This window comes from Danio rerio, chromosome 23, assembly GCF_049306965.1.
Source record: "Danio rerio strain Tuebingen ecotype United States chromosome 23, GRCz12tu, whole genome shotgun sequence".
NCBI classification, from domain to species: Eukaryota; Metazoa; Chordata; class Actinopteri; order Cypriniformes; family Danionidae; genus Danio; species Danio rerio.
This window is the reverse complement of record NC_133198.1, coordinates 41509757-41537500: the sequence shown is the minus strand read 5'-3', so window position 1 is coordinate 41537500 and position 27744 is coordinate 41509757. Positions and strand designations below refer to the sequence as shown.

The window sequence follows — 27744 nt, the reverse complement described above, 5'->3', positions numbered from 1 at the left end:
GACACTTGATAGCGCCGTCATCAGCAACGCCGAAGAAATAGTAAACCTGCCTAAACTGCTGAAAAGAGTCACGACTGTCCTGTGTAATGAAAAGACGGCCACCCTGTCACTCATCATGCCCAACACGAAGACAGCCATCCATAAAAACCACTCAGACAGATACACATCAGTTCAGGATTATTTTATAGAACTGCTGATTACCTGGAAATGTGGATTATTTTTTTTTTTGCACACAAAAAAGCCTTAAGCTCTTACAGTTAAATTCAATTGAATTGAATAATTTCAATAATATTTTATTAGAAGTTTTTTAATTGTTTTATCTTCCAGAGACAGGCCTGTTTAATATTTTCTTAAAGAAGGTTCAGTTTAACAAGTTGAAACAAAAGAAATCCATAAAAAATAGTTTACTTGGTAATTAATTTTTTTTTTTAATAAAATTTGCATTTCAGTTTAATTTTCCATTTTTATTCTAAATATCGTGATACATATCGAATCGTGAACATTATATCGTGATACACGTTGTATCGTGAGCTGAGTGTATCGTTACACCCCTAATGGGTGATGTATATTGCATCACCAAAAACAATTGAGCTCATGTCCATGTGTTGTGCGATAAGTTGACATTGATTACTAGTACGGGCCTTATCATCCCATGTCTAGCGCATGCTCTGATCAGCAAATCGAATAAATAAACAGCGCATTATTGTTGACCAAAAAAGACCTATATTTGACAGAGTTTAAAACACTTCACTGATTGCCAACAGTTTAACTCCCATCATTCAAGCAAAGCATCATGAGGATGTTAGAAAAACAGGAAGCGTGTCACGAGCCGAGGTTGTGCTTCCTCCAGATCCTCTGTTTGAGGGGCATGTGAGGGTGATACTAAGTGAAATGCTCATTTTGCGTTTGTGATTATGGAGACCCATGGGCGATATGCGCTAATGTGAGCTAATGCAATAGATTACACAGCGCTGGCCCTGGGGAGCAGACAGCAAGCAGATGTGCTGTAGTCAAAAAGAAAAGCAGGGGGTGAAGGACTCGGTTTAATGTGCTGGATACTGTCCTTTATGGCAAGCCACTTTTTTCTGTATTCATGCACAAGAGAGGAATTATTCAGATCAACAACTCCTTTTTTACTTGCAAGAATGCTAATACTTGATAGCGGGAATTAGATTTATTTAAAAAAAATGCTGTTTCTAGTACAAATATCAACACTAGGGCTGAGCAATATATCATTTTAGCATTGATATCGCAACATGTGTATCTGCAATAGTCACATAGCAGGATTAGATTCTTTTTTAAAGACTAAAAGATGTTAATAAATATATTTATACAATGATGACCATGTTATTTTACATCTTTTATTTTTGCTTGTAATTTATTATAATTTAAGCAGATGCATTAGATATTAAAAGACTTGATCGTCTCAGTTGATATAGAATTACTGAATTTTTTTTTTCTAAAAGGATCCATTCAAATCATTTGGTCACTTTATTAGGTACAATAAACCACTTTATTAGGTACTCAAACGTCCTCCACAGTCACCAGATCTCTATCCAATAGAGCACCTTTGGGATGTTGTGGAACGGGAGATTTGCATCATGGATGTGCAGCCAACATATCCGCAGCAACTGTGTGATGCTATCATGTCAATAAAGACCAAAGTCTCTGAGGAATATTTCCAGTACCTTGTTGAATCTATGCCATGAAGGATTAAGGCAGATCTGATGGCAAAAGGGGGTCGAACCTGGTATTAGTAAGGTGTACCTAATAAAGTGGCCGATGAGTGTATATCACGACAAAACAAAAAATTGCAATGTCAGATTTTTCCAATATGTCCAGCCCTTTTCAACATAATTTATTGATATCAAAAATGACATTCCTACCAGTAAGAAATACAAAAGCTTATGTGTAAATATTTATTTCTGATATTAAGTTGCTGACATTAAGTACTGATCTTAAATGGAAGCTTATAGCAACATTTAACTACAAAATGTTCATACATACTTTTTTATAAGATCAAATGTAATAGCTGATATTGAAATAATAATATTTTCAGTGTGAGGTTACTGGTTTTAAGAATAAACATTTTACCAGTGTAATCCCTGATATCAAAGATGCTCAATAAACAAAACAAAAACTTTTCTTTTATTTAGTCAAGAATTTAATCATTCTTAAATGAAAATATTTTTCTAGACAAGCAAAAAATATTGTTTTAATTTCAGAAATAATAAGTTTTTTTATTAATGTAAATTTTAATGCCTATCAGCAGCATTTGCTATATTCATGACACCATGGCCAGGGGCGGATTTAACCAATAAGCAAGGTAACCAGCAGTTTAGGGCCCTGGGAAATATGAGGGCCCTGAAATAAATACCTAGAAGTATAAATTACACCTATAAATTATATACAAGCACGTTTTCTATCATTTTGTATGATGATGGTCCACAAATAAAAAGTTTAACGTTTATTACATCTGCGCAAATGTGTCCCCACTCTCTGTCATAGAGCAATCCAGCAGTCACATCAGGTAAGGAATAAAAACGAAATAGTTTATATATCATTTTTAGTTCTGAAATTCCTTTTAAGACAACAAATCATTTAAAAAGTTTTACAAGATTCTTTACATGTTGTTATTATTATTTTGCATTAAGACAAAATGTAGAAAAGCAGATTGAGTGATATAAAAAAAAAACAGCAAAATAAGTCAATTAAACATAATTTAAAGCATGAAAGGTGCATTTTAGAACTTTTTGGCCTCATGGGCGGAATAGCTTAGGGCCCCCGAATCCCCAAATCTGCTCCTGACTATTGGCAATAAACATTCAATGCATAATTTAAAACAGTATCTTAATAAATAAGCATCATTCTAAATAAAAGCAGATAACAATGATATTGATAAGAAATCATATAAAATCTGTTTGAAAAAAAATCAATGCTTGTTAGCAGGAATTAGATTATGAACTGCAAAAAAAATATATTAAAAAAATAGTCCAAGAATCGTAAAATTCTCAAATCAGAAAGCATTTTCTAGACAAGCTAAACATTGTTTTGATTTTTAGAAATAAATTTGTTTGTTTATTTATTTATTTATGTGTGTTTTAATGCCATATAAGCAGCATCGGCTATATTCATGACACCATTAATAAATATCCAATGTATAATTTACAAACATAACAGTGTCTCAACAAATAAGCATTATTCTAAATGAATACACATACAATGATATGAATAAAAGATCTGTCATCTTCAGAAATGCCAATGGACTAAAGTAAAATAACCTAATATTAAATTAATTAAAATTTATTTCAGAAAAAAAAAACATATCTTTTACTAGTCTTTCTAGTATTATTAAATACTTGGACCAGAAATGAGACAAACTAAGGGAAAGCATTTTAATAAGGATCTTTGATATCAAGGATTACACTTCCACTAGTAAAATTGTTCATTCTTGAAATCAATAATAACATTACACTGAAAATTCTATTTCAATATTAGGAATTAAATTTCATCTTGTAAATAAAAATATGATTCCTGACATTTATAAGTCAAATCTTGCCACCATTCTAGCTCAATTGTTAATATCAGAAACTGATTTCTAACTTGAATTACAGAAATATACTGCAAAATAACGGACATTAAATATAGAGTATTTTTTTATTATTTCATTTAAATTTCTGGAAAGTTTTTGTTATTCAATCTCTGTTATTTTACAGCAAATTTCTGTAATTTGAAGGCCGTTATTTTACGTGTTTTTTTTTCCCCAGGCCCCAGCTGCCAGAAATAAACCGTAAAATTACAGATTTATTATTTTTTTACAGTGTACTTGAAAATAATTAATTTGTTCTGTATTTCTTACTGGGAGAAATGTAATTTTTAATATCAATAAATTAATTCTTAATAGTAACAAATATTATTTCTGATATAAATAATTTAACTGTTCTTGATTTTGTTTATACTTACATTTGGCATTTCTGATAATAATAAATAGAAAAATATTATAAAATATAGATATAGTAACAATCACATTTATGATTTTATAAATGAACAAAATGACTCTAAAGTGACAGTGTAATACGATATAATGAAAAAATTACACTTTTAATTGTTGCATTTCAATAGTTGATATCAACCATAGACGACTGATACCAACGATAAAGGTTTGCATTAGCAATAATTTCAATTATGATATATGAAACTGAAATTTTTACTTTTATATTGCTAGTTATGAATTGTGGCCTATCTGACGACATATAACTAGTGAAAATACCACTCCATATGTGCATTTTTTTAAATTTAACATTGAAGATAGTGACAATTAATAAATGAACATTTGTACTTGTAGCAATCCAATTACTTCTATTATAAAAATTGAAAAGTAAACATGAGTAAACAAGTTCAAGTAAACAACTTTACAATTGCTGAAATCAAAGCTAAAGGTTTTAAAAGCAATAATTGCATTTCATATTTGTGAAACTGAAAATTAAATCAGTCAGAATTTAGTTACTTGACATTAACAACTGTTTTTGAATGGCGGCCTTTTTGGTGACATTTTACGTTATCATTAGCCTATATTGTTACATTTTCCAATGAAAAGGTAACACTGATTTCAACGATAAAGGTTTACACTAACAAGAATTTAATTTTTGATATATGAAACTGAAATTTCAACTCTCTTATATTATTAATTATGAATTGTGACCTATCTGAAGACATCGAACTAGTGAAAAATCACACTTTTGATGTGCTTTTTATATAATATAACATTTACACTAGTGACAATTAATAAATGACTTTAAAATAAATTTAAAAACTTTATTTTTAGCAATTCAAGTTTTTCTATAAAAAAACAGACAAGTAAACCGTAAACACACAATTACTGATATCAAAGCTAAAGGTTTAATAGCAATAATTGTAATTTATGTAGTCAGAACTTAATTTCTTAACAATAATAATAATAATGATAATAATAATAATAATACATTTTATTTGTAAATGCCACCTTTCTGAATAGAGGTAAAGTTGGTTTTATTTTCAGATATTCAGACACTCTCCTTTATAATATAAATTCAGAAAAGTGTCCTTTCCAAATTCTAAATACAGAAATCATATTAGCAGCCAATGACTATCAAAGTACAACATTGTTCACAGAGTTCAATGTTGTTTCGAAGTCATACCTGCATGCTAATTCCGATCGAATATCCAAAGTAACATGGTAAACAATATAGAGACTACTAAACGAAACAAATGTGTGAATCTAAAACCAACTTTCTATCCTTTCTGAAGACGCAAGGTCACCTTACAACAAGCATCAAATTAAAGCAAGTAGCATCAGAACAAATTAAAACAATTAATAAAATGTTGCCAAACAAAACTTTAAATGTAAGGAGTTGCAGATACAAACACATCTTGAGTATAAAAGAACATGAGTAAACAAGTTCAAGTAAACATGTAAACAAGTTCACCAGCAAACAAAATATTGCTGATATCAACAACGCAAAAAAATAGCTTTTCTTACTTAGATTTTTTGTCTTGTTTCTAGTCCAAATATCTAAAAGTTCTTAAATCAAGAAGCATTTTCTAGACCAGCAAAACATATTGTTTTGTTTTAAGAAATACTATGCCAAAATGAAGTGAGTTTTTCCTTAAATCAAGCAAAATAATCTTATCACAAATAGAAAAACAAGATTATTTTGCTTGATTTGAGGAAAATCTCACTTCATTTTGGCATAGTATTTCTTAAAACAAGACAATATGTTTTGCTTGTCATGAAAATGCTTCTTGGTTTAAGAAATTGTAGATATTTGGACTAGAAACAAAAAAAATCTAAGTAAGAAAAGCATTTTTTGCAGTGAAAGCTAAAGGTTATGCAATAATTGCATTTCATATATGTGAAACTGAAAATTAAATTAATCAGATTTTAGGTACTTGATATTAACAATTGTATTTGAATGACGGCCTTTTTGGTGACATTTTACATTATTACTCTTGATATAAAATTTATAAGCCTATGTTACGCAATGTACATTTTCCAGTGAAAAGGTAATACTGATTTCAACGATAAAGGTTTACACAAACAAGAATTTAATTTATGATAGATTAAACTGAACTGCAAACTCTCTCATATCAATAATTATGAATTGTGACCTATCTAATGACATCTAACTAGTGAAAATACCTCTCCATTTACGCTTTTTAAAAATAAATTAACATTGGCAATAGTGACAATTGATAAATTAACATACTTACTTGTCTATTCTTAATACAAACAATTGAACTGCTACAAGTAAACAGCAAACATGTAAACACAACTTCACCAGTAAACACACAATTGCTGATATCAAAGCTTAATGTTTTAATAGAAATAATAGCATTTCTTTTATGTGAAACTTTTCACAGTGATGGGTTGCAGCTGGAAGGGCATCAGCTGCGTAAAACATAAGCTAGATAAATTGATAGTTCATTCCACTGTGGCGAACCCAGATTAAAGCAACTAATCCGAAAAGAAAATTAATGAATGAAACAGAAAAATTAAACCAGTCAGTATTTAGTTTTTAGATATTAACAATTGCATTTGACTGCCTTTTTGGTGACATTTTACGTTACAATTCTTGATATAAAAGAATATTAGCCAATATTATGTTAGGTACTGAATATTATGTTACATTTTATAGTGAAAAACGTAATGCTGACTACAAAAAAATGCATTGATGCTAGCATAAACTAAACTGCAAACCAGGAATTAGTATTTTAGTGAAACTTGGATCGTATCTTTAAAGAATTCATAGTCAAAACAGCTTTTCATATTGCTTTATAATTTGCTGTTTTTTGACAGACTTACTTACAGTGATGCAGTGGCCAGGTTAAACAACACACCGTCGTCCATCATTCAGCAAACAAATGCTGACGAGAAAGAGCAAATTAGCCATTATTATGATGTACAGTCGACTAGTTAAAAGTCTTAGGGGCTTTAATCATAGATGCAGGAGTAAACTGTTTAATGTACATAATGTTATCGTACATTTAAAACTGGGAGTTATTTTATCTGTGCAAAACCTTACACGTCTTTGTGTAAGGAGTTTATTGTGTCCCGCTAAATCGAGCAACCTGCACGTGGTTTCCAACGTTAGCGGTTTATGTATTTGGTTATACCGCCCTCTAGTGTGTGGACAGGCTAATCACATTTTAGCTTCCACATGCTAGATTTTTAGCCATTGGTCAGATCATTTAAAACGTGTAGAAATTATTGTCTATTTATCATTTAGTGATCAACTGAGTATAACTATTAAATCAGTTAAATATAAATATAGTAGCAAAACCACCATGTTCATCGTCCAGAAGCATAGAGGGTAAAGAAACTGCATTCATATGTGTTGTGTGTGATTGCTATATGCTAATACACAAAAAATATTATAACAAAAATAATCTTGAATAAAACAAAAAACAGTAGCTTTCATTTGGCGCTCTGATTTTAACACGAATGAATAGCCTAATAGTGTAAAAGTAGGTTACACGTGGAGTGTTTAGTAACGTTAGCCTATTTACAACACCTAGTTAATTAAAAAAAACTATAGTGCTGCTAGCACTATACACGACCATATTATTCTATACTATTCTTACAACTGTTATGAACTGAAAAAACTTTATAAATTTATATTACTGTGTGGTCTACTTTATTTTTATACTAAACATGGTGTATTGTAAATTACAGTAGGCTATAGGGCAGGGATAGGCAAACTTGATCCTCAAGGGCCGGTGTCCCTGCAGAGTTTTGTTCCAACGCTAATCAAACACACCTGCTTGTAGATTTCTAGTGATCTTGAAGACACTGATCAGCTTGTTCAGGTGTGTTTGATTAGTGTTGGAGCTAAATTGTGCAGGACACCGGCCCTCCAGGACGGAGTTTGCCCATCCCTGCTATAGGGTAATTGGTTATTGTATTACCACTACATGGTAGTATTATGCTATGGGTAAATAAATAAATAAAAACTATTAATTACTATAAATTACTATCTCATATAGGGGCTTACAGGCGAAGCAGTGGCGCAGTAGGTAGTGCTGTCGCCTCACAGCAAGAAGGTCGCTGGTTCGAGCCTCGGCTCAGTTGGCATTTCTGTGTGGAGTTTGCATGTTCTCCCTGCGTTCGTGTGGGTTTACTCCGGGTGCTCCGGTTTCCCCCACAGTCCAAAGATATGCAGTACAGGTGAATTGGGTAGGCTAAATTGTCCATAGTGTATCAGTATGAGTGTGTGTGTGGATGTTTCCCAGAGATGGGTTGCGGCTGGAAGGGCATCCGCTGCGTGAAAACTTGCTGGATAAATTGGCGGTTCATTCCGCTGTGCCAACCCCCGGATTAATAAAGGGACTAAGCTGACAAGAAAATGAAAGAATGAATAGGGGCCTACATAATAAGACCAATGCTGACTAAGCACCTTTATAGTACTTGATCCATGGGCCAAAAACTGAGTAGGTGGATATGAAAATGTTAAAGTTTGTCCCAAATCCTATTGCTTTCTTTTCTGTAGAAAACAAATGTTTAATAATTATAATTAACAATTAATAAGTAAAAAAAAAAGTAGCCTATATAATTGATAGTTTACTTTAATGGAAAACAATATAGAATGTATTATTGTTTATTCATTCATTTTCTTTTCAGCTTAGTCCCTTTATTCATTAGGGGTCGCCACAGCAGGATGAACCGCCAACTTATCCAGCATATGTTTGACGCAGTGGCTGCCCTTCCTGCCACAACCCAACACTGGGAAAACACCTATACACTCTTGCATTTATGCACAAACACTACTGCCAATTTAGCTTATGTATTATTGTATAAATATTAATACGAAGTATTTCCCATCCATTAAGCTGGATATTTTAAAACTCAAATTCAGTGGACATATATGGCTCTTATGAACTATTCTTGCATTACAAACTGTGAATGTTTAAAATAAATACACACACACACACGTCGAAAATACAATAGGCTATAAAATAGGCTCTTTTATAAACATATTCTGGAGTAGATGAAAAAATAGACTCCTGGCTAATCACTTTTGCTCCTGTAACTGATGAAAATCAGTGTTGGGGAAAATTACTTTAGAAAGTAATGCATTACAATATTGAGTTATTCCCCAAAAAAGTAACTAATTGCGTTACTTAGTTACTTTTTATTGCAAGTAATAGGTTTCGTTACTTTTGCGTTACTTTTCTTTACTGGTTGATGCTTGATCTCTTACAGAACTTGCAGGTTTTTTTTTCTTTTTAATAAAGAACCTCTGTCATTAGCAATGCACTGTATAACCTACACATTTATTTACCTTATTTTTTTTGTCTTAGAAGTACAAACCATTTAAGTACAATAGCTTTTCTTCCAAGTGTTCAAAATAATGAACATTCTCTCATCTAAATTTTTATTCAGCAATTTACTTCTTAAAAGCTAATTAATTTAAGAAAAAAGTAACTTGTTACATTGCTTTAAAAAGATAAAACTTAAATATTATTACTGCATTATGCAGTACTTTACTCGTTACTTACAAAAGTAATATTATTAAGCAACTCCTGTTACTTATAATCCGTTACCCACAACATTGATGATAATAATATGCACAATCAAATAAAAAAAATTAAATTTTAAATTAATTATTTATCTCTATTTCTTTCAGATTTTATTTGACATTTAATTGATTTGGTAAAAATAAATACTAGTGTATTCTACCAACATTCAATATGCTAAAATTAAAAATATTAACTAAAATAATAATAAACAAGAGAATGGCTCGAATGATTCTTATATTATAAATCGTTAACCAAATCAAGCTTTTTTTTTACAGCCTGAAAATGCAATACTCAATTTTTATTTTTTGAATACATTTTTGTTTATTGTAAATCCTAAAATTTATAATAAATTGGTTCAAACTGCACAATTACACATGAATGTTTCATTTCTAATGACTCATGTAAGGGTAAAGCCACAAAAGGATTAACTACCATAATTTCATGCCAAAAGTGCTTTTTGTCAAATCATGACTCCAAATTTTGACAATTATAATGCATTATTACTTATTTACTCCCAGGGCCATTCATATCCAAGTTGACATTTAGCCACACTATTGCTGTTCCGTAAAATCTAGTTTTTATGAGGCGAGTTGTTAGCCCAATGCTCAACCCCCATTCTGGAGGACCAGGACATACACTACGGACAATGTAGCTTTTCCAATTCACCTACAGCACATGTGTTTGGACTGTGGGGGAAACCTACACGACCACAAAAAGAACATTCAAGCTCCACACAGAAATGCCAACTGACCCAGACATTGCAGTATTACCAGTTTTATACAACCTCCCCATTCAAGATTAAAATAAAACACAGCTCACCCTTAAACCAGCATGTTTAATCCTCAGAGTCTACTCAAATGAAACAATGACATTTCTTCCAGTTTCCGCAACTGCTTTATTCTGGGGGTCTGCAATACACCTGGCTTAATAACAAGGTGAGTTACAAAGACTGTAAATCCAAAATTACACATTCTGTTAAAGACCAAACAGCATCATTTATGAAACAATGGACAAGATGGAGTAGAAAAGCATCTCCGCTTCATTATTTTTTTGTTTTGCACGCCTGTGATATCCTTACCACAAGAAAGAAACTAACGACACAATATCATTAGTGAAAGTGCAAAAGAAAGACAAAAAAATTGGGAACAAATACACCCTAGAGTTGAAAAAAAAAAGTACAAATACTAATAAATTTACACATGGCTGCCGCTACGTCTTCCTAAACCAAACTACCAATTCAATGCATCTACAGCTGAAATACTGAGCGAGAACAAAAAAAAAGGATTGAATTTATACTGGCGTAAAGCAGCGTTGGTGACCCGAAATCCATCATCAAGACAGCGACAGCCATCATTTATCATAAACGATCTACAAATCCGCCCAAAAAAAACTAAATAAGAGGTAATTCCTTATTGAGGAGTGAAGCAAAATAGAGAAACAAATAGGCTTCAAGTTTATTAATCAAGGAAATACGACGCATTTGCTTCAAGCTCATGAAAACCCCTTAAATATTATGAAATAAGTTAACTTTACCGGTGGTCTTTAGGGAGAAAGAAAGAAAGAGTTAGTATATTGAACACAGAAAGTAACAGAAACCAGAACAAGCTATAAAGACACAAAGACAACCTACTGAAGTAACACACTCGCCTGAAAATAAATACACTTGATTATTAGATTAAAAAGACGCGATAACAAAAACATTCTGGTGTTCAACAAAACTACAACAAAAACGTTCACCACACATTTAGGCGAAACTGCTCAGCATTGGCGGCGCAGAAATAATAATAATAATAAAAAATAATAATAAATCACAGTTATGTTTCTCAACAATCCTGAGGATTACATTGAATGTCTGTCGTCACAGTGAAAGAGGTTTCACGCAGTCCCTGCATTGCTTTTATTTGCTTTATAAATGTACCAACACAACAGTACACAGTACGTCACCATCGCTTTCCAAAAGTCTCGAATCCGAGACAGTAACACAGCAGCTAGATTTTGTACTTTCAGAAAAAAAAAAACATCCTGTTCTCTGCATAGCATCAAGTTGACCTGTAGAGGATGTTAAACATTAACAATATAGACAATCTTACACTATCAGAGGAGCACAAGTCCCCTGACTACTCCTTGTTTATTTGGTCAGTGCCGTTCGCTCGTATAAAAGGTAATTGAGGCACTTGTTTGGGTTTTTTTTTTGCGGTTTGATTAGTACTCAAGCCATCATATAAGCCCACTGACCCACAATAGATTCACAAGTCAACTGTCGTGCGTCTGACTTTGTGTTAAGTGCACCGCAGATTAATCTATTGCCGTAATGGAATGCAAATTGAATCAAAACAACACCGTCTGAGGCTGCAGTTTATATTCGTATAGTCTTCCGGTCCAGAGATTGCAACCTTACAGTGTTCATCCTTTCAACACGTCAAACCCTTCAGCATTAGTGTCTGAAGAACGTCCCCAAAAAACAAAAACTAACAGTTAAACTTTTCTTCTTAAAGCCGATGGCGATGTGGTCAACATTTTCTCTGCTTGTTTGGAAGCTGTGGATGAGATAATGATGGTTAGGTTCATGAACAACATTGAATGCATTACCTCTAAAAAATGACTGCTGAAGACATTTACCCTGGATATTTTCTAAGAGCTCTTATCTGAAGGTCCACCACAGCGTTCATTATTCAGAGGGCTGCTTTGGATTCTCCTCTGAGACATGCTAGTGGAGTATTGAGGGAAGATCAAGGACCTGCTCCCTAAAGAGAGGAGCATAACGGGGTAGGGTTCAGTCATGATCCTAGATCACCTCCTGACTAAACATTCACCAAGAACATTCAAAAAGCCAATGGTAAAGTCTTCTTTTAATATTTTTTAATTTACTGCCTGCAGTTTTACAGAAATAATGCTTCTCTTAAAGGATAGTTCACTCACGAATGAACGTTACCTCATCGTTTATTCTCCCTAATGTTGTTTTAAACCTATTAGAGTTTCTTCTGTTGAACCCAAAAGGAGGTGTTTTGAAGAATGCTGGTGGTTGGTGCTTCAAAGGGTTCCAGAAACCAGCTTTCTTCAAAATGTCACTTCATTTTCATTGAAACAGACTCATTGGATGGAAGCAAGATGGTGCTGCTGTTGTTTTCGGGCCTGCGTATAGACCATTTTGAGGGATATAAACAAAAACAATGGTTTTTCTGTTTTACATTTTTAAATTTCTATAGCTTCTGAGAATCCACATAATAATAAATAACGTTATGATAGCTGCTTTAACATGAATTTATTATTAAATTGCTTCTTGTTACAGTTATGAAATAGTTTGATAACAAACAGGAAATGTTCATGGGCCAATGACATGACCACATTGAAATGGTCTATACATCATCTGACTCTAGCAAAGCAAAATGCTGTTAGCATTCTTCAAAATATCTTGAGTTCAATAGAAGAAAGATGCTCAAAATGGGATTTGAACAAGTGAAGGATGAGTAAATGATGACAATTAGAATATTGGGGTGAACTATTCCTTTAATAATTAAGCTCCCATAGTGTCTGAATGAAATGAAAATGTACAACGTTATTAAAGTCTAATTGTGATCAATTAATATGTGCAAGTTAATCCACTGAAAAAACATTTTGATTTGTTTATTACAGGGTGTCCACGGGATCTTAAAGTAATTAAAGTTGATAAATCAATTATGAGAAAATTAAAAACTATAAAAAGTCTTAATCGCGTTTTTACAAGGTCTTAAATTTTGTTAAAACATTGTCCAAAGGGTTTTACTGCAAAAAACCATAAATATATTTATTTTCCACTTAATATTAATGATGACATGCTCAATCCACGAAATTGGCATGGGCCGGGGCACGTCCGGTCAAGCTCCTCTGTCCAGGTGATGTTACGTAATTTGTGACAAACGCAGGAGGTGCACGCTCTCCTTATGTAGCAAAACCATAGAGCGAAACAGACGGCGAAATGGTAAAGTAAGTTTGTGTACTCCTGGTTGGAGAAAGACGAGTTTGAACAGTGGCTGAAGCCTGTCGCTGAAAACAACCGCGTAATTTAATATTTCAAGCTTTATTTTTTCCGAGCTTATCTGAGTTCTGTTGCATGGTTGCGCCCCGTTGATTTATTTGATTACATCTATTTATTAACAACTGTTTATTAACAAATGTTTGATACTGATTAGAACTTGAAGTTGAGATGAGGTCTTAAAATATTCTGAGAAGGTCTTTAAAAAGTCTTAAAAAGTTATTGAAATTATCTTTAGGATTCCAGCATATACCCTGTGTTAATCAAAATCAAACCATTTGTTTCTACTCGGGAAAGGCAGTACTTATTGATGATGTCAGTTTGACGAAATGGTTGAAATTTGCTTAGCCATGCCCCTCCAACCAATAGTTGGAGCTCAAAAATAAAATGAGTCACCTACTCGATACCCCCGTTCAGATGCAAACATGTCATCATACTTAACGTACACGTAGACTTTAATGTGTGATTTAAGACCCTATAAAATACATTTAATTCAATTTTTTGTCACTTCAATGTAATGGGTAAAACAAAATCTTTGCAATCAAAAAGCATGTCAAATTAATTGAAATCAGGAAACTCATTCAGTTAAAAATAATTTAATATAATAAAATATTAATCATCTTAGAAACCCTATGGTCTTTTTTTCTGAAAAATAAGCTACACCAGACTTTTTATCAATATTGATGAATTGTCACAAAAAAGATGCTGATAGCTTCTATGTGTACATTATTATGATAATATTGCTCTCATAAAACGGTAAAACGCTGGTGAAGTGACACTCAGAACTTCAAATAGTATTAGTAAATAAAAGTTATGATAGTTTGTTCAGACATTTAAATAGTCTCATTGGATTAATATTCAGAATCAATAGTCAATATTAGGGCTGCACAATATATAGTTTAAGCATCGATGGTCACATCGCAGGATACACAATGTTGTGTTGGGTTTATAGTTGATCAACAATTAACAACGCAGACTTTATATTGATGAATTGTCACAAAAAGATGCTGTGAGTTTTTGTGTGTAGTTATGGTAGTCTGTTCAGACATTTAAAGTCTTATTGGATTAATATTCAAAATCAATAGTCAATATTAGGGCTGCACAATATATCGTTTCAGCATCGATATCGCAGCCTATGTGTCCAAAATGGTCACAATGCAGGATCCACCACGTTGTGTTGGATTTATAGCTAATCAACAATTTAAAAACACATGAGATTTGTGAAGTAATTGCAAAGTATAGCCATAACAGAGTGAAACTTTATCTTTTGCATGTTATAAATGCTTTTCAAAAGAGTTAATACAATACTATACAGTGTTATTTTCCACTTCATTATTTAATTTCTGTACATGAATACGGTTTGACTCTCAGGGAAAACCATACAACATTTTTTTTTGCTCAGTTGTAATTATTCTTGCTTGCAATTTGCTTATTTTTTATACATTATTCACACCCGTATATAAATTAATACCCCCCCCCCCACCCCAAATAGGGCTATACAAGCTATCCAATAAAATTTTATTCATAATCTAAATATATAAATCGCAGAAAACCAAAATATCGCAAAGTCAGACTTTTCCATTATTGTGCAGCCCCAGTAAATATCAATAATATTTGTATTTATATTCACAATGACATCAAGAATTGCATCATTTTTTATGTCTAATGGGGGTGGAGCTTAGGATCTTATTCATAAAGCTTTGCAACACTAATTGCTGGAATTTTCTTTCTTGGACTAAGTAGTCTAAAAAATATGTACTTTTACATTCATTTAAGTGAATTTTAGTGCCGTATCTGTTCTTTTATGCCATTATTTTCCTTCAACCTGCAGTCACTATTTTTCTTGTCTAAAGTGTTTGGCTAAAGTAGAATAATCAGTCCTGTAAATAAATCGCATCATACAGAAAACAACCTCAAGACACAAAATCGTTACATTCAATGACCGAGGGACTGTTTATGACAGTGTTTCCCAACCATGTTCCTGAAGGCACACCAACAGTACATATTTTGAAAGTCTCCCTTATCTGAATCATTCATTTTAGGTTTTTTAGTCTCTTCTAATGTTCTGATGAGTTGATTCAGGTGTGTTTGATTAGGAAAATGTTAATATGCGTACTGTTGGTGTGCCTTTAGAGACAGGGTTTGGAAACACTTGTTTACACCATGTCACTGATGTTTACTGACAGATGTTTACTGTATGATGACTGAAATTACATTTTTTACAAGAATTACATTTGCGAATAAATTTACACAATCGCATATAAAAGAATGAACATTTTACTGTGTAATACTCACTATTGGGTACTTTTAAAAGGGCTACTGTTTACTCATACTTTGAGTAATAATTACAGAAACTTCAATCAGAAGTGCAACAGTGCTACAGAAGAACTACAATCAGAAACCTTTTCTTGTACTACATTTATGGGCAAGTAATGGTACTTTTAGTTGAGTATGTTTTTTAGTACTTCCACCACTGGTTGTATTAGCTTGTGTGCAATTTTTATGATCAACTACTCACCGGAAACTGGTGAGGACATGACACCATGGCTGGAACTTGGAGCGATGGGATGATAGAGCGAGGCCAGGTTGTTGGGAGTGTAGGTGCGGAGCATGTTCATGACATTCCAGTCAGGCTGCATGCTGTTTGAAGACGCTGTAGGGGTCACCTTAATCGAAGCCAAGGGTGAATGTGTCTGCAACGAGGTTTTAGCGTTCCTGCCTGAGGGCACAAGCCTGTTGAAATCCTCTCCAAGCCGCCCTGATGCAGTATGCAGAGGCTCAAAGGACTTCTGTCTTTTGCTGGAGGGTTCCCCGACCTCCATTTGAGTCAAGTTTCGAAAACGATCCGAAAGGCAAAGCCTCGCTGGATCCGTGGGCCACACCATTCCGTTTTTGCCCATCCTCTGATTCATCTCATGATCCAGGACAGGCTTCTGCTTGGGAAGCTCCCTATCGATTACCGACGGCACGTTGAATTTCCTGCTAGACTCTTGCTCTGGCTTTCTAGGCAGCAAGTTGGTTGCATCCAGTTCTCTGCCCCGGTGCTGATCTCTCCAGCGCTCTTTCACAGGAGAAACCTTAGACATCTGAGGAGGTTTCTGAAGCTTCTCCGGAGGTTGGCGTAGAGGGGATTTGGTTCGACGTGGATGCCTCCTGTTGATGTGGGCCAAAGGAGCGACATCTTTGCCTTCAAGAGCTGGTGGGCAACCAGTGTACCGTTTCAATTTCTGAGGTCCCCTGTATCCGTTCTTCTTGATGTCCAAATTCTGCTTGTGGATAAGCTTTTTATGCATCAGGAGAACCTCGGGATAAAGGGTCTCATAGGAGCAAGAGGTACACGTGTTGGTCAGTAACAGGTTTCTGGGTACTGAGGTAGCAGATATAGAGAGAGACACTTTGAGAGACAGATTCAGTGGTGCCTCAGAAGCTTCTTTCTCCTCCATTTTCAGATTTGCTGGTAATGGGTATTTTTTGTTGTCCTCGCTCAAAGGGGTGTACGGAGTTGCGACAGGAGAACTTACAAACTCTTGCTTAACTTGAATGGAAGGACTTGTGCTTTTGATAACCTGGCTCGTGCCTAGTTCATGTTTAACACTGGCAGGGAGAGGTTTAGGAGCAAGCCATTGTTTGGGTGGTTTTGAGGCTTGTTTGTTATCTACATTCTTGGGAGGTTCAATGGCCTTGATGATATTTCTAGCAGACGGTGTGGCGGGAATGTTCGGGATTTCCGTGAACGGTTTGTCCTTATGACGTCTGTCTAGATGATACCTCAAAGAGGTTTTCTGTGCTGCAGCATAGTCACAATATTCACATTTATAAGGCTTTTCACCTGTGAATGAAAAAGAAAGATGTCAAGACACCATAAAAAATAATAAAGAACCCCCATCTTTAAATAAAACAGAGATGCAACTCAAGACTTAAAGCACAGGCCTCAAACTCAGTTCCTAGAGGGCAGCAGCTCTGCACAGTTTTGCTCCAACCCAGATCAAACACAGCTGATCCAACTAATGAAGGTGTTCATGACTCTTTGGAACATCTCCATTATTTGGATCAGCAGTGTTTGATAGGGTTGGAGCAAAACTGTGCAGAGCTGCAGCTCTCCAGGAATTGAGTTTGAGACCCATGACTAGGCCCACACGGAATCTGCGCCCGCAGAATTCCGCAGATTTTCCGCAGATTTTTAGCCCATCATTAATTCTGTTTATTTACTTGAGTAAATGTGTAAATCTGAATTTATTCAGTTTTTATTCAGTAATGTTTTACTTTTTATTTCATATATTAAGGTTTTGGTTATGATACTCCGCTGGATACTCCCAAAATAATTCAGCAGAAATCCGCAGATTTTTACCAAAATTCTCAGCAGAAATAGCAAAAAACGTCCGCAGATTCCGTCTGGCCCTGCCTATGACTTAAAGGGATTGTTCACACAAAAATTTTTATTTACTCAAACTCAACTAAATGTTTGTAACCACGTGAGGATATTTATTCTGTTCAACACAAAAGATATTTTGAAGAAAGCTGAAAACCTGCAACCACTGACATCCATGGTAGGAAATACATGTACAAAAATACTCTAGAAGTCAACGGTTACAGGTTTACAGCTTAGTTCAAAATACCTAATTTTGTTTTCAACAGAAGAAAGAAACTTTTTTCTGGACAAGTAAAGAGAGATTAAATGATGAGAAAATGTTAATTTTTGGAAGAACTATACCTTTAACTAAAGACAATAGAATAAAGTACTCACCAGTATGTGTCCTGAGATGAATATTGAGGTAATAATTAGAGCGGAAAGTCTTGCCACAGTAATTGCATTTTCTCGGAGCAAGAATTTTGAGCTTCATTTTACCCTGTCCATCCTCAAGTTTATCTGTAAGGAAACAAATGACATGTTTAGAATTAGACTTCGGTATCAAATTTACTTGATTAATTTCTGAAGTTTTTAACCATTGATTATAGTTATCATAACCAAACAGTTATAGTTATATTAGTTATATATTTATTGTGTATACAGACTAAGGGTAAATTAACACTTTAAACAAATTAAACTGCGAAAGTATGATAAAGTACAATAGAGAACACTTTGCAATGGTCATATTAGTAAATGTTAGTTAATGGATTCAAATCAACAGAGAAATAGCCATATTATAGTTAATGAAAAACATTACAACTGGATTTTATTAGTTTAAACTATTAAAACTAGGCATGGCTCGGTATAAGTTTGTGACGGTTACCCTTGGATAAAAATATCACGCTATCAAGATATTGTGATTACTTCTCTAAAATAAGTCCTTTTTAAATGTCTTAGTAAAAAAAAAAAAAAAACATTTTCCCAATTGAACACAATATACAGTATTTCAATTTACATTTTTTAAAATTTACAATTCACATTATAATATTGTGGAATAGTAAACATGTCAGGCTAAATAATTAAAATAAATCATTGACTTCAGCTAGCTTCATTAGCTTAAAAAAACAGATTTCTTTACAACACACACAAAAAAAAAACATGAAATATACCTTAGAAACGGTATAACAGAACATTTTTGTGGTTTTAAAAACTTGACTTTTTCAAACCGCGGTAAACCATGAAACCGGTTATCATGCCATGCCTAATTATGACTTTTGGTTTTGATTCGTTACTGGACATTAACATCACCTAGATTAATGGATTAGAAAGATTAATAAACATTTTTGTATTTGTCATTACATTGAATTTAATTTAATTAAATTAACCAATGTTAAAAAAAATTTAACCTTACTGTGCAGAGTTAACAAGCAAAACACCTATAAATAGTCACAAAATTTTCAATGACCAAGATCAGATGAGCTTGTTTGAAATGATTAGATTGGAATGTTTGAAAATAAATTGCCAAGTATTTGGTGCTGTGATGAACAACCACTGCCAACACAACAATCTGAATATCCCTAAAAGACTATCTAAAATTCAAATAAACAATTATTTAATGTATTTTGAGGTGTCCACAATATTGTGCAAGATCATTATTATATATTGAATATCAGCAAATGTTTATTAGCTTATGGAAAACATCTATTCAATTCATGCTTATTTCTACAGCGCTTTTACAATGTAGATTGTGTCAAAGCAGTTCAACATAGAAGTTGTAGTAAAATGAAACTGTGTCAGTCCAGTTTTCAGAGTTGAAGTTTAGTTTAGTTCTGTGTGGTTTAATTTTCACTGCTGAAAGTACAAACACTGAAAAGCAAATCAATCGACAACAAGTCCCAATCAAGCAAACTTAAATAAGATATTTAAGCTTAAATAATTGTAATTGCAATAATGATTAATAAATAATAATCCCTATTGCTTAAATACAACATGGTATTCTGTACAATCTGCAAGTTTTTCTTCATTTAATACCAGCAGAGGGAGCTCTAAGATCTAAATCTGCACAAAAAAAAGGTTTGTGTGAAGAAGTTACAACTGAACCAGTCAAACAGAAGGAGCTTCTTCAATAGCACATAATTATGGTGTACATACAATATAAAAAGACGATTACAACCTATTGACTGTTTGTTGTGTTTAACATGCAATTAAAAATGAATAAAGATGCAAATACAATACAAAGCACTTTGGCTAAAATACCTGGATTAAAGGCGTCAACTGGCACTCCCTCTTCAGAGCCATCCTCTGAATACTCATCTGCTCGGTCCAGAGATGAGCTGCTACAAGAACCAACGCTCTGTGCCCTTCCATCCACAGGTGTGGTGGGGCTCTCCGCTCCTCCTCGTTCCTTCTTGTGAATTCTCGAATGAAGGACCAACTGATGGTACGTCCTAAAGATCTTCCCACACTCTTCGCAATTGGTTGGCTTGTCTTTACGAATCAGACCCTTTTGCTCAGGTGATGGAGAAGGAGTGTCTGAAGGCTTGAGTTCACTTCTTAGGCCTCGTCTGGCAGGTTTATCTCCGGAAGCCCAGATTGCCCCAAGTTCCTCTTTTTCAGACCCCGAGTCTTCATTGTCAGAATTAGAGTCTGCATTGAGCTCCTTGGCTAAGTTTGGACCTGCCGCAATCTTGCCCCTTGTGGCCAACTGCCAGGCTTGGTAGGTGTTGAAAGGATCGAGTTGTGATATCCATCGTCCAGTCGGATGCTTCGGTTCTGCTTCTCTGGCAACGGAAGGATGCAACTGTAGGTTCTGCAAAAATGCATGTTGGGATACAGGAAGCTCCTCAGCAGGTTGGTCATGAGTGGAGATGTTCTCATCTGCTTCTGCATCTCGATTGTGAACTTTACTGTGCTCAGCCAAAGCTTCCTTGTTGTGGAAAAAGAAGCCGCATACCATGCACATTTTGTATGACGTGACCACAGGGGATGGTGGCTGGTCTTGAATGACATCATTGACAGTGGCTGGGATCTCCAGCTCATGGTTTTTGCTTTTAGACCCAGTCTTCCCATGAGTTCTCATGTGGTTCTTAAGGAACCACGGCTCTTTGAAACGACGCCCACAGATGCTGCAGCAGTATGTAAAAGAGTCCTTGTGTTTCCTCATGTGCGTCTCCAGCTCTGTCGCATCTTTGATGGCCTGGCCGCACACAGCGCAACTGAGTTCCTCGTTTTTTTCCACAGCAGGGCAGGTCTTAGAACGGGCCCTGTCACCAGGGGTTAGGAATTCTGCTTCCACGCGCAATACTGCAGGTCCGTGGAATGTTGTGGGATGCTGGGAAAGAAGGTGTGGTCCCAAGTCTTCCTGATGCAGAAAGGTCTCCTCACAAAACATGCAGTCTAGAGGCAGGCTACTTTCTGCCAGGATGCCTGGTTTTTCCACCAAGCTGGCATGAGGTGTCATGCTAGAACCAGTACCAGGCATGCTTGCACTGCTGTGGCTAAGGATGTCATGACCAAGTCCATCAGGACTTTCCACATATGGGATCAATGGGTGGGTAGGCATGTCAGCAGGAATTTACTAGGGTATTTTTTTCTAATTCACTTGAAAGCTTGTATGAAACCAAGGAAGGAGACATGTGAGGGGGAAAAAAAAGGAGTCATTCATCTGAATTACTCACGAAAGGCATCAAACTTCTATGAAATTTTCAGAATTTTCCTAGAAGACTTTTGAGAAATATTTTGAATTTCAGAACAGTGCATAATCTGAGGGTTTCAGTGAAGCCATTCCTGTAAAACAGAAGCAGTCGAGGCTTGCCATTCACTGCCAGGTAATGGGGCATACACCTGATAAGTTGATTTCCTGTGATTCACACAGAGGAATTGTCCTGACAGGCAAAACCTGAAATGGAAGATAAAAACAAAGTCAGGTGTGGCCACTTCTGCGGAATGTAATCAACTCAGGACTACAGATACAAATGAGTTAATTAGATTTGTACTGTTACTCGAGATGAAACTTGATCAGTCGCATGAATTACTAAAAAAAAAATTATCTGGTGGCTTCTTAAATAAACTGAAGACAAATGAAAAGCATTTTTACCTATCCTGCATTTTCATAAAGTGGATCAAATACCAAACAAATTACAAAATATGCATTCTGTTGTTACAGCCGTTGTTATTTTAATTTAGAATACATTCATGTTTCAGTCATTAAAGTAAGTTAAAGCTATCAAAATGCATTTGTAACTTAGTGAATCTTTAAAAACTGCTCAATTAAGAAATAGTCCTATACGATTTGATTTCCCTTTTGATTTAATAACAAATATTAATGATAATTAGTTAATAAATGTCTTTCCATCCCTAAGCCTGTGGATTTGACTTCAAAGCCATCTGAAATGGGAATGAACTCACAGTTATAGGGTTGTCAAGGGTACAGCCTAAGTCTATAATAATTGTGCCCTTGAGAAAAGCCCTCATGGCCAAGTTACTCCAGTGGGGCTGTCGCTACTCCATGCCCAAAGTAAAAAGAACAGACTGTGATAAGATTTAAAAGTAAAGTATTCACTTATATAGAAAATGTTGTTAATTGTAAGTAGTAAATGCAGCAACTTAACTTAAATTATTATTCAATCTTTTTTAATAACTAATTGTAATGTTTGAAACTGCATGTAGTAATCTTATCCGATAAGACAACATAAAAACTACATGCACATTAATAACAATGACAACATAAGTGAAGGTTTTTTATGGGCTTAGCTTGTCAAACCACAGGAAAGCTTAAAAAGAGCAGCCATTTTATAGCTTTAATGCTACAACTAGCATATGACCTTCAATGCATTTGATGCAATTTGTCCTATTTACATAAATAATAATAATAATCCACAGACAGATATATAGACAGGAAGATAGGCTAATATTGTCCTGGCATCAAATATTCATTGAATGAAACTTAGGGGAAAACTAAATGAACTACCTTATTTTGTTTCTATGACTCACAGGAAAGAAGTGCTCACTTTTTCTAAAGAAACTGCCATCTTGTAGGACACTAGTTTGATTTGATTACCTATTTGATTAAGAAAAATGATATATAGCAAGTAGTGGAACAAATTGCTTATTTTAACTTTCCCTTTCTTCCAATCCATCCATAAACGTCAAGTATACATAAGTGTGTGAGCATCTCTTTGTTAATATATCTTTATATACATACTCTAGCCTGTTCTTATTCAAATTTACAAAAGAATAAGTTTACACGCTAAATGACATTTTGCAATATTAAAAACTAACCATGACATGAAAACCTAAATGTTTTTAGACCCTGATGAAAATATAAAGTAAGTGAACATGAATAGGTCTGAATGAAACGCAACATCTCAAGTTGCAAATCTGGTATAAACTATTCTGTATTGCTTCATTCGAGCTAATTGAAGAAAAACCCAGATTTCAGATCATTAAGAACGCTTTCCAGGGGCAAACCTGACAAAATGCAGTTCTTTAAATGAGTTACGAATGAAGCAACAGGAAGCCAGAGTCAAATGCCTATCTACAGCGGTGTCCTTCACAATATCTGCGAAGCCTCACTCATGAGGCCTTAGGTGGAGTCACAGCATTGTTCTGCAACTTTTTAGCCCACCTTCCATGCTGAAACAAGCCAATATATATACACAAACCACCACATTTAGCTTTCTCTTAGGATACTATTTAACAAGGTGACTTTACAACACCCTTATTCAAGCTTAAATCTCTTGACAATTATTTTTAAGTGATTATTTCAAGTCAGAAAGAAGTACTTTAAATGCTAAACATACAAAGAGAGAATCGCTTTTGTCGTAACCAAAGGTCAAAAGTCTCCTGCTATTCCTAGCATACACATACTAGGCTTTTTTTTTTGTTTGCGTTTAACACCTGGCGGTTTATACGGCTATTTCTGTGGTGATAAAATGTACTAATGCAGTTAGACTACAAAGTTTTTACAATTTATTTTTGCTTAAACCTCTAAACATGATTTAATAGTGTTACAAATATCTTCAAAAGAATGAACTGAATAATTAATTTCTTGCCGAATTAAAGTCAATAGAAACTATTAGAACATACTTATAGTGCAAGCACACACTTCAAGTTCAAATCACTTTGAAGGGGAGACCCTACACAACATAAAAATAGACTTTGCTAATGTTAGGCACTGAAAAAAGAGAAACAGAAGCCGAAGATGTTTTAAAAAAAGAGAAACGGAGGTTGAAAAGGAAGCTACAACACTTCACTTATCTACCGAATAACCACTGTAAAAAACACACACACACACACACACAAGAGAAGGAAAAAAAAAACAAACAAAAAAAACAATCTGAATTTTTCTTACATTCTGCAGACATGCTCTAATTACAGCTCCTGCCATGCTGATTTCAACAAACAACACTGTTTACTTCTTAAAATCCCTCAACATAGCAATCCCAAACTAATCCTGAGCTAACAAATTAATGTAAAAAAAGTTCTGCAGTCAACCAAAACTGTTCAAAATAGCATAAATGTCAATGACCCCACCTATAGTAGCGTCATTATAATGCTCTAAAACACGGTTAGTTGACATGCCTGAGAAACAGCTAGAGACCAGCTGCTGTTTGTCTTGCTCTTTTGTTTGGGCTTTGCCCTGCAACCTGTTCACAAGAATAGTGTTTGCTCGCCCCAAAAGCATCCAGTTTTATCAATAAAGTTCTTTAAAAGACACAGTGTCAGTTACACTTATTGCAGTTGTCTTATAGGACAACAAACTACACAGATGGCTCATGCAAATACATGAAAAACAGGTTAGCATTACTTAAGAAAACAGTATGAGAGTCAATTGCTCGGTAACTATTTCAGAATAAAGCTCCTGCTGCTGACGACAAACAAAAACATGCATTTACTCTCTAAAATGTATAGAAATAGAAAGAATACATTGGATATATTATATGTTATATATAAAATGTGTGTATATGTAATGTAATATATTAAAATAAAAACATGCATATATATTTATAAACAATATATATTTATAAACAATATATATATATATATATATATATATATATATATATATATATATATATATATACATATATATACATACATACATACACATACACACATATATATATATATATATATATATATATATATATATATATATATATATATATATATACAAAAACCTCTAAATGCTATCTGAAATTTTCCTCCAGAATGAGCATTTTTATCAGTCTACTGTGTGTATATCAGTAATATCACTTTTATGGCAAAAGAATAAGTCCTTTTCCTGGTCTTTAAAGTGAAATATCTCGACATAAACAAAAGGAGGCTGCGAAAAACGTTCATTTCCTATAGAAATTTAAGACGACACTTTTTGCATCTGAACTCTTCATATATATATATATATATATATATATATATATATATATATATATATATATATATATATATATATATATATATATATATATATAGAATGAGCGTTTGTATCAGGCTCCTGTGTGTATGTTTAGTAATATAACTTTTATGGCAACTAATAAATCCTTTTCCTGGTCTTTAAAGTGAAATATCTCAACATAAACAAAGGAGGCTGCAAAAAATTGTCATTGTCTGGAAATTTGGTTTTTGCTTCTGTCTTCATATACATATACACACACACACACACACACACACACACACACACACACACACAATAGGGGTAAAGTTGGTTTTATAATCACCCATTCGATCATCATTTAGCAGTCTCTGTATTGTTTACCATGTTACCTTGAATATTCAAATTGGAATTAGCATGCAAGTATGACTTGTAAACAACATTGACACCATCTAATTCACTGTGAACAATGTTGCAGTTTGATAGTCATTGGCTGCTAATATGATTTCCCTATTTACAATTTGCAAAGAACACTTTTCTGAAATTATATTATTAAGGAGAGTGTCTGGATGTCTGAATATAAAACCAACTTTACCTCTGTCACACACACACACACACAAACTGAGGTCGAACACAACAGTGATACAGAATGGAGAGATTTGGCGACGTCTGCTGATAAAAACGACGGTTACTGACGTCATAATGCAACTTTAAATATATCGTGTTTATTTCTTCCACCCTCAAAACCATGATATAAGTGAACTGCGAAAACGACACGCGCGTTATACGCGACAATAATGACTTACATAAATAATAATGCCTCGTGTGTGGAAGCGTGTCTTTAATGTGGCTGTAAATTTCCTGACACGTGATCATTCTAACTTGATCAGCAACTCTAGAGACTGATAGTTATTTTACTACATACCTCTCCAATATGCCAGCATGCCCCTTTTTTTCTTTGTTTGTTTCCTTTTTGGAATGTGATACAACACTCCTCCCTAACTACAGTTAAGTTGTTTGTGCTAAAGAACAATGAGATCACTATATGGTCAACCATAAGTCACAAATAACATGTATAGTTTAATGGAGGAGACTAGAAAACAAAACAGACTAGATAATCAAACAAAAACAATAACATGATATCAATAATAAAATCAAACTCTTTTTTTGATAATAAAGTTTATTCTTCTTATTCTTTACAGCTATTACTACATAACTTATTTAGTATCAAAAGCTATTATTAGTTTAAAATAGCAGGGCGGATAGCCAAATACAACTGTAGAACTTTGTTTTTTGGAGGGGGATGGTTGGGACTTTTGTAAGTTGTTTTCTATTCTTTCCCTTTCAAGTTAAGGAAGAACATCAAAAGATGTTAATGCAGTTCCTGCATTACACAAAAAGACACTAACTTCATCATCTGCTTCTATTGCATGTTATACAATAGTCTATCGGTGTCTAATGGGAACATTCGTTTCAGTTTGTTAACTTTAGTTTAACATCAACCTGTGCTCGTGCTGATAATAGAAATTTGGCTAACGACACGCTAGCGATGAGTGATATAGAAAATAAGGAACTCACCCTCCATACCTACCATTATGTTCAGACTTCGTCAGGTATTCTTATTGTGTGCCAACAATCGCTATAATAAGTAATAACGTATATGGGGTGCTAGTTTAGTAGCTGGTTTTCTTTCTTTCTTTCTGGAAATCTGATTAGCTGAGTTAGCCAATTGTTAGCCGGACGAAATGCCTTGCTTTCAATGTTTGCAAATCACTCACTATGCAGCTGTTGCGTTCAGAGAGAGAGAGAGAGAGAGAGAGAGGCGCGCTCCCGTGGGCAGCGATTCGTTAACGCATAGAATAGCAGTTCTTTATGAGTCGGATCCAAATGAATCGTTTACAAAGATTCATGCCAGTATGAGTCGTGCGAGTCGGTTCGTTTTAGTAAATCAAATATAAATATAACACAAACACGTAGTAGATTCCCATAAATGAGTGACTTGTATGACTCCGTTCTTTAATGAGTCAAACCACTTATCAATCAATTGCAAAGTTTGAATAACAGAACAGGAAGGTGTTGTAAATGAACCAAACAAACAATGCAATGTTTACAACATCTTAACACATAAAAGAAACCAAAAGGGGTTTAACATTCTAAATGTTTGCGTTATTAAATTGTATTTAACCTTAAATATTGGCTTTGGATTAAATATTAATAATTTGAGATAAATAAGAATTGTAAACTGATCTGGGTCCGAACTAAAATTATTACAGTAATGTCAAACAACAATAGAGCTGTACTGAAACATACCAGAATGCCACGCTGGGACATAAGGGACCACGTGCTGACGTAATTACGTCGTTACGCCAAAAAAGAATCCATGAACAGTACAAAAGAACCGAATCGGGGGGAGAAGAACCGAGTCAGACGCGTGTGGGAGGCAAGCGCGTCCACGCA

General features: G+C 34.2%; 1 protein-coding gene and 1 long non-coding RNA gene across 10 annotated transcripts in view; both read right to left on the bottom strand.

The window, feature by feature from the left end:
- LOC141380548 (uncharacterized) overlaps positions 1-7113 on the bottom strand; it is a 66853-nt gene extending 59740 nt beyond the window's left edge. The window contains exons 1-2 of one of the 2 annotated variants that reach the window (XR_012398695.1): positions 7022-7113; positions 6697-6903 (exon numbers count right to left, since the gene is read on the bottom strand). This is a non-coding gene — a long non-coding RNA (uncharacterized lncRNA). The remainder of the gene's footprint in view (positions 1-6696; positions 6904-7021) is intronic. The other variant, XR_012398694.1, reaches the window with a different exon arrangement.
- A 3313-nt stretch (positions 7114-10426) lies between these two features.
- Positions 10427-27633, bottom strand: znf217 (zinc finger protein 217). 8 transcript variants are annotated; one of them, XM_073937945.1, is made up of 6 exons: positions 27598-27633; positions 20172-21813; positions 18312-18434; positions 16086-17396; positions 12175-12299; positions 10427-12092 (listed from the first exon to the last, which is right to left on the bottom strand). In XM_073937945.1, exons 2-5 carry the CDS (start codon positions 21475-21477, stop codon positions 12187-12189), a joined length of 2853 nt encoding a protein of 950 aa, XP_073794046.1. In that variant the 5' UTR covers positions 21478-21813; positions 27598-27633; the 3' UTR covers positions 10427-12092; positions 12175-12186.
- Positions 27634-27744: the final 111 nt, after the last annotated feature.

Coding starts and splice junctions, on each gene's coding strand:
- znf217 (XM_073937945.1), bottom strand. CDS start 21,477: ATGCCTACCCACCCATTGATCCCATATGTGGAAAGTCCTGATGGACTT. Junction 18,435..20,171: donor AGTTGACGCCTTTAATCCAG/GTATTTTAGCCA, acceptor GTTTCCTTACAG/ATAAACTTGAGGATGGACAG. Junction 12,300..16,085: donor CATGTCCTCACCAGTTTCCG/GTGAGTAGTTGA, acceptor TCCTCTCTTTAG/GGAGCAGGTCCTTGATCTTC.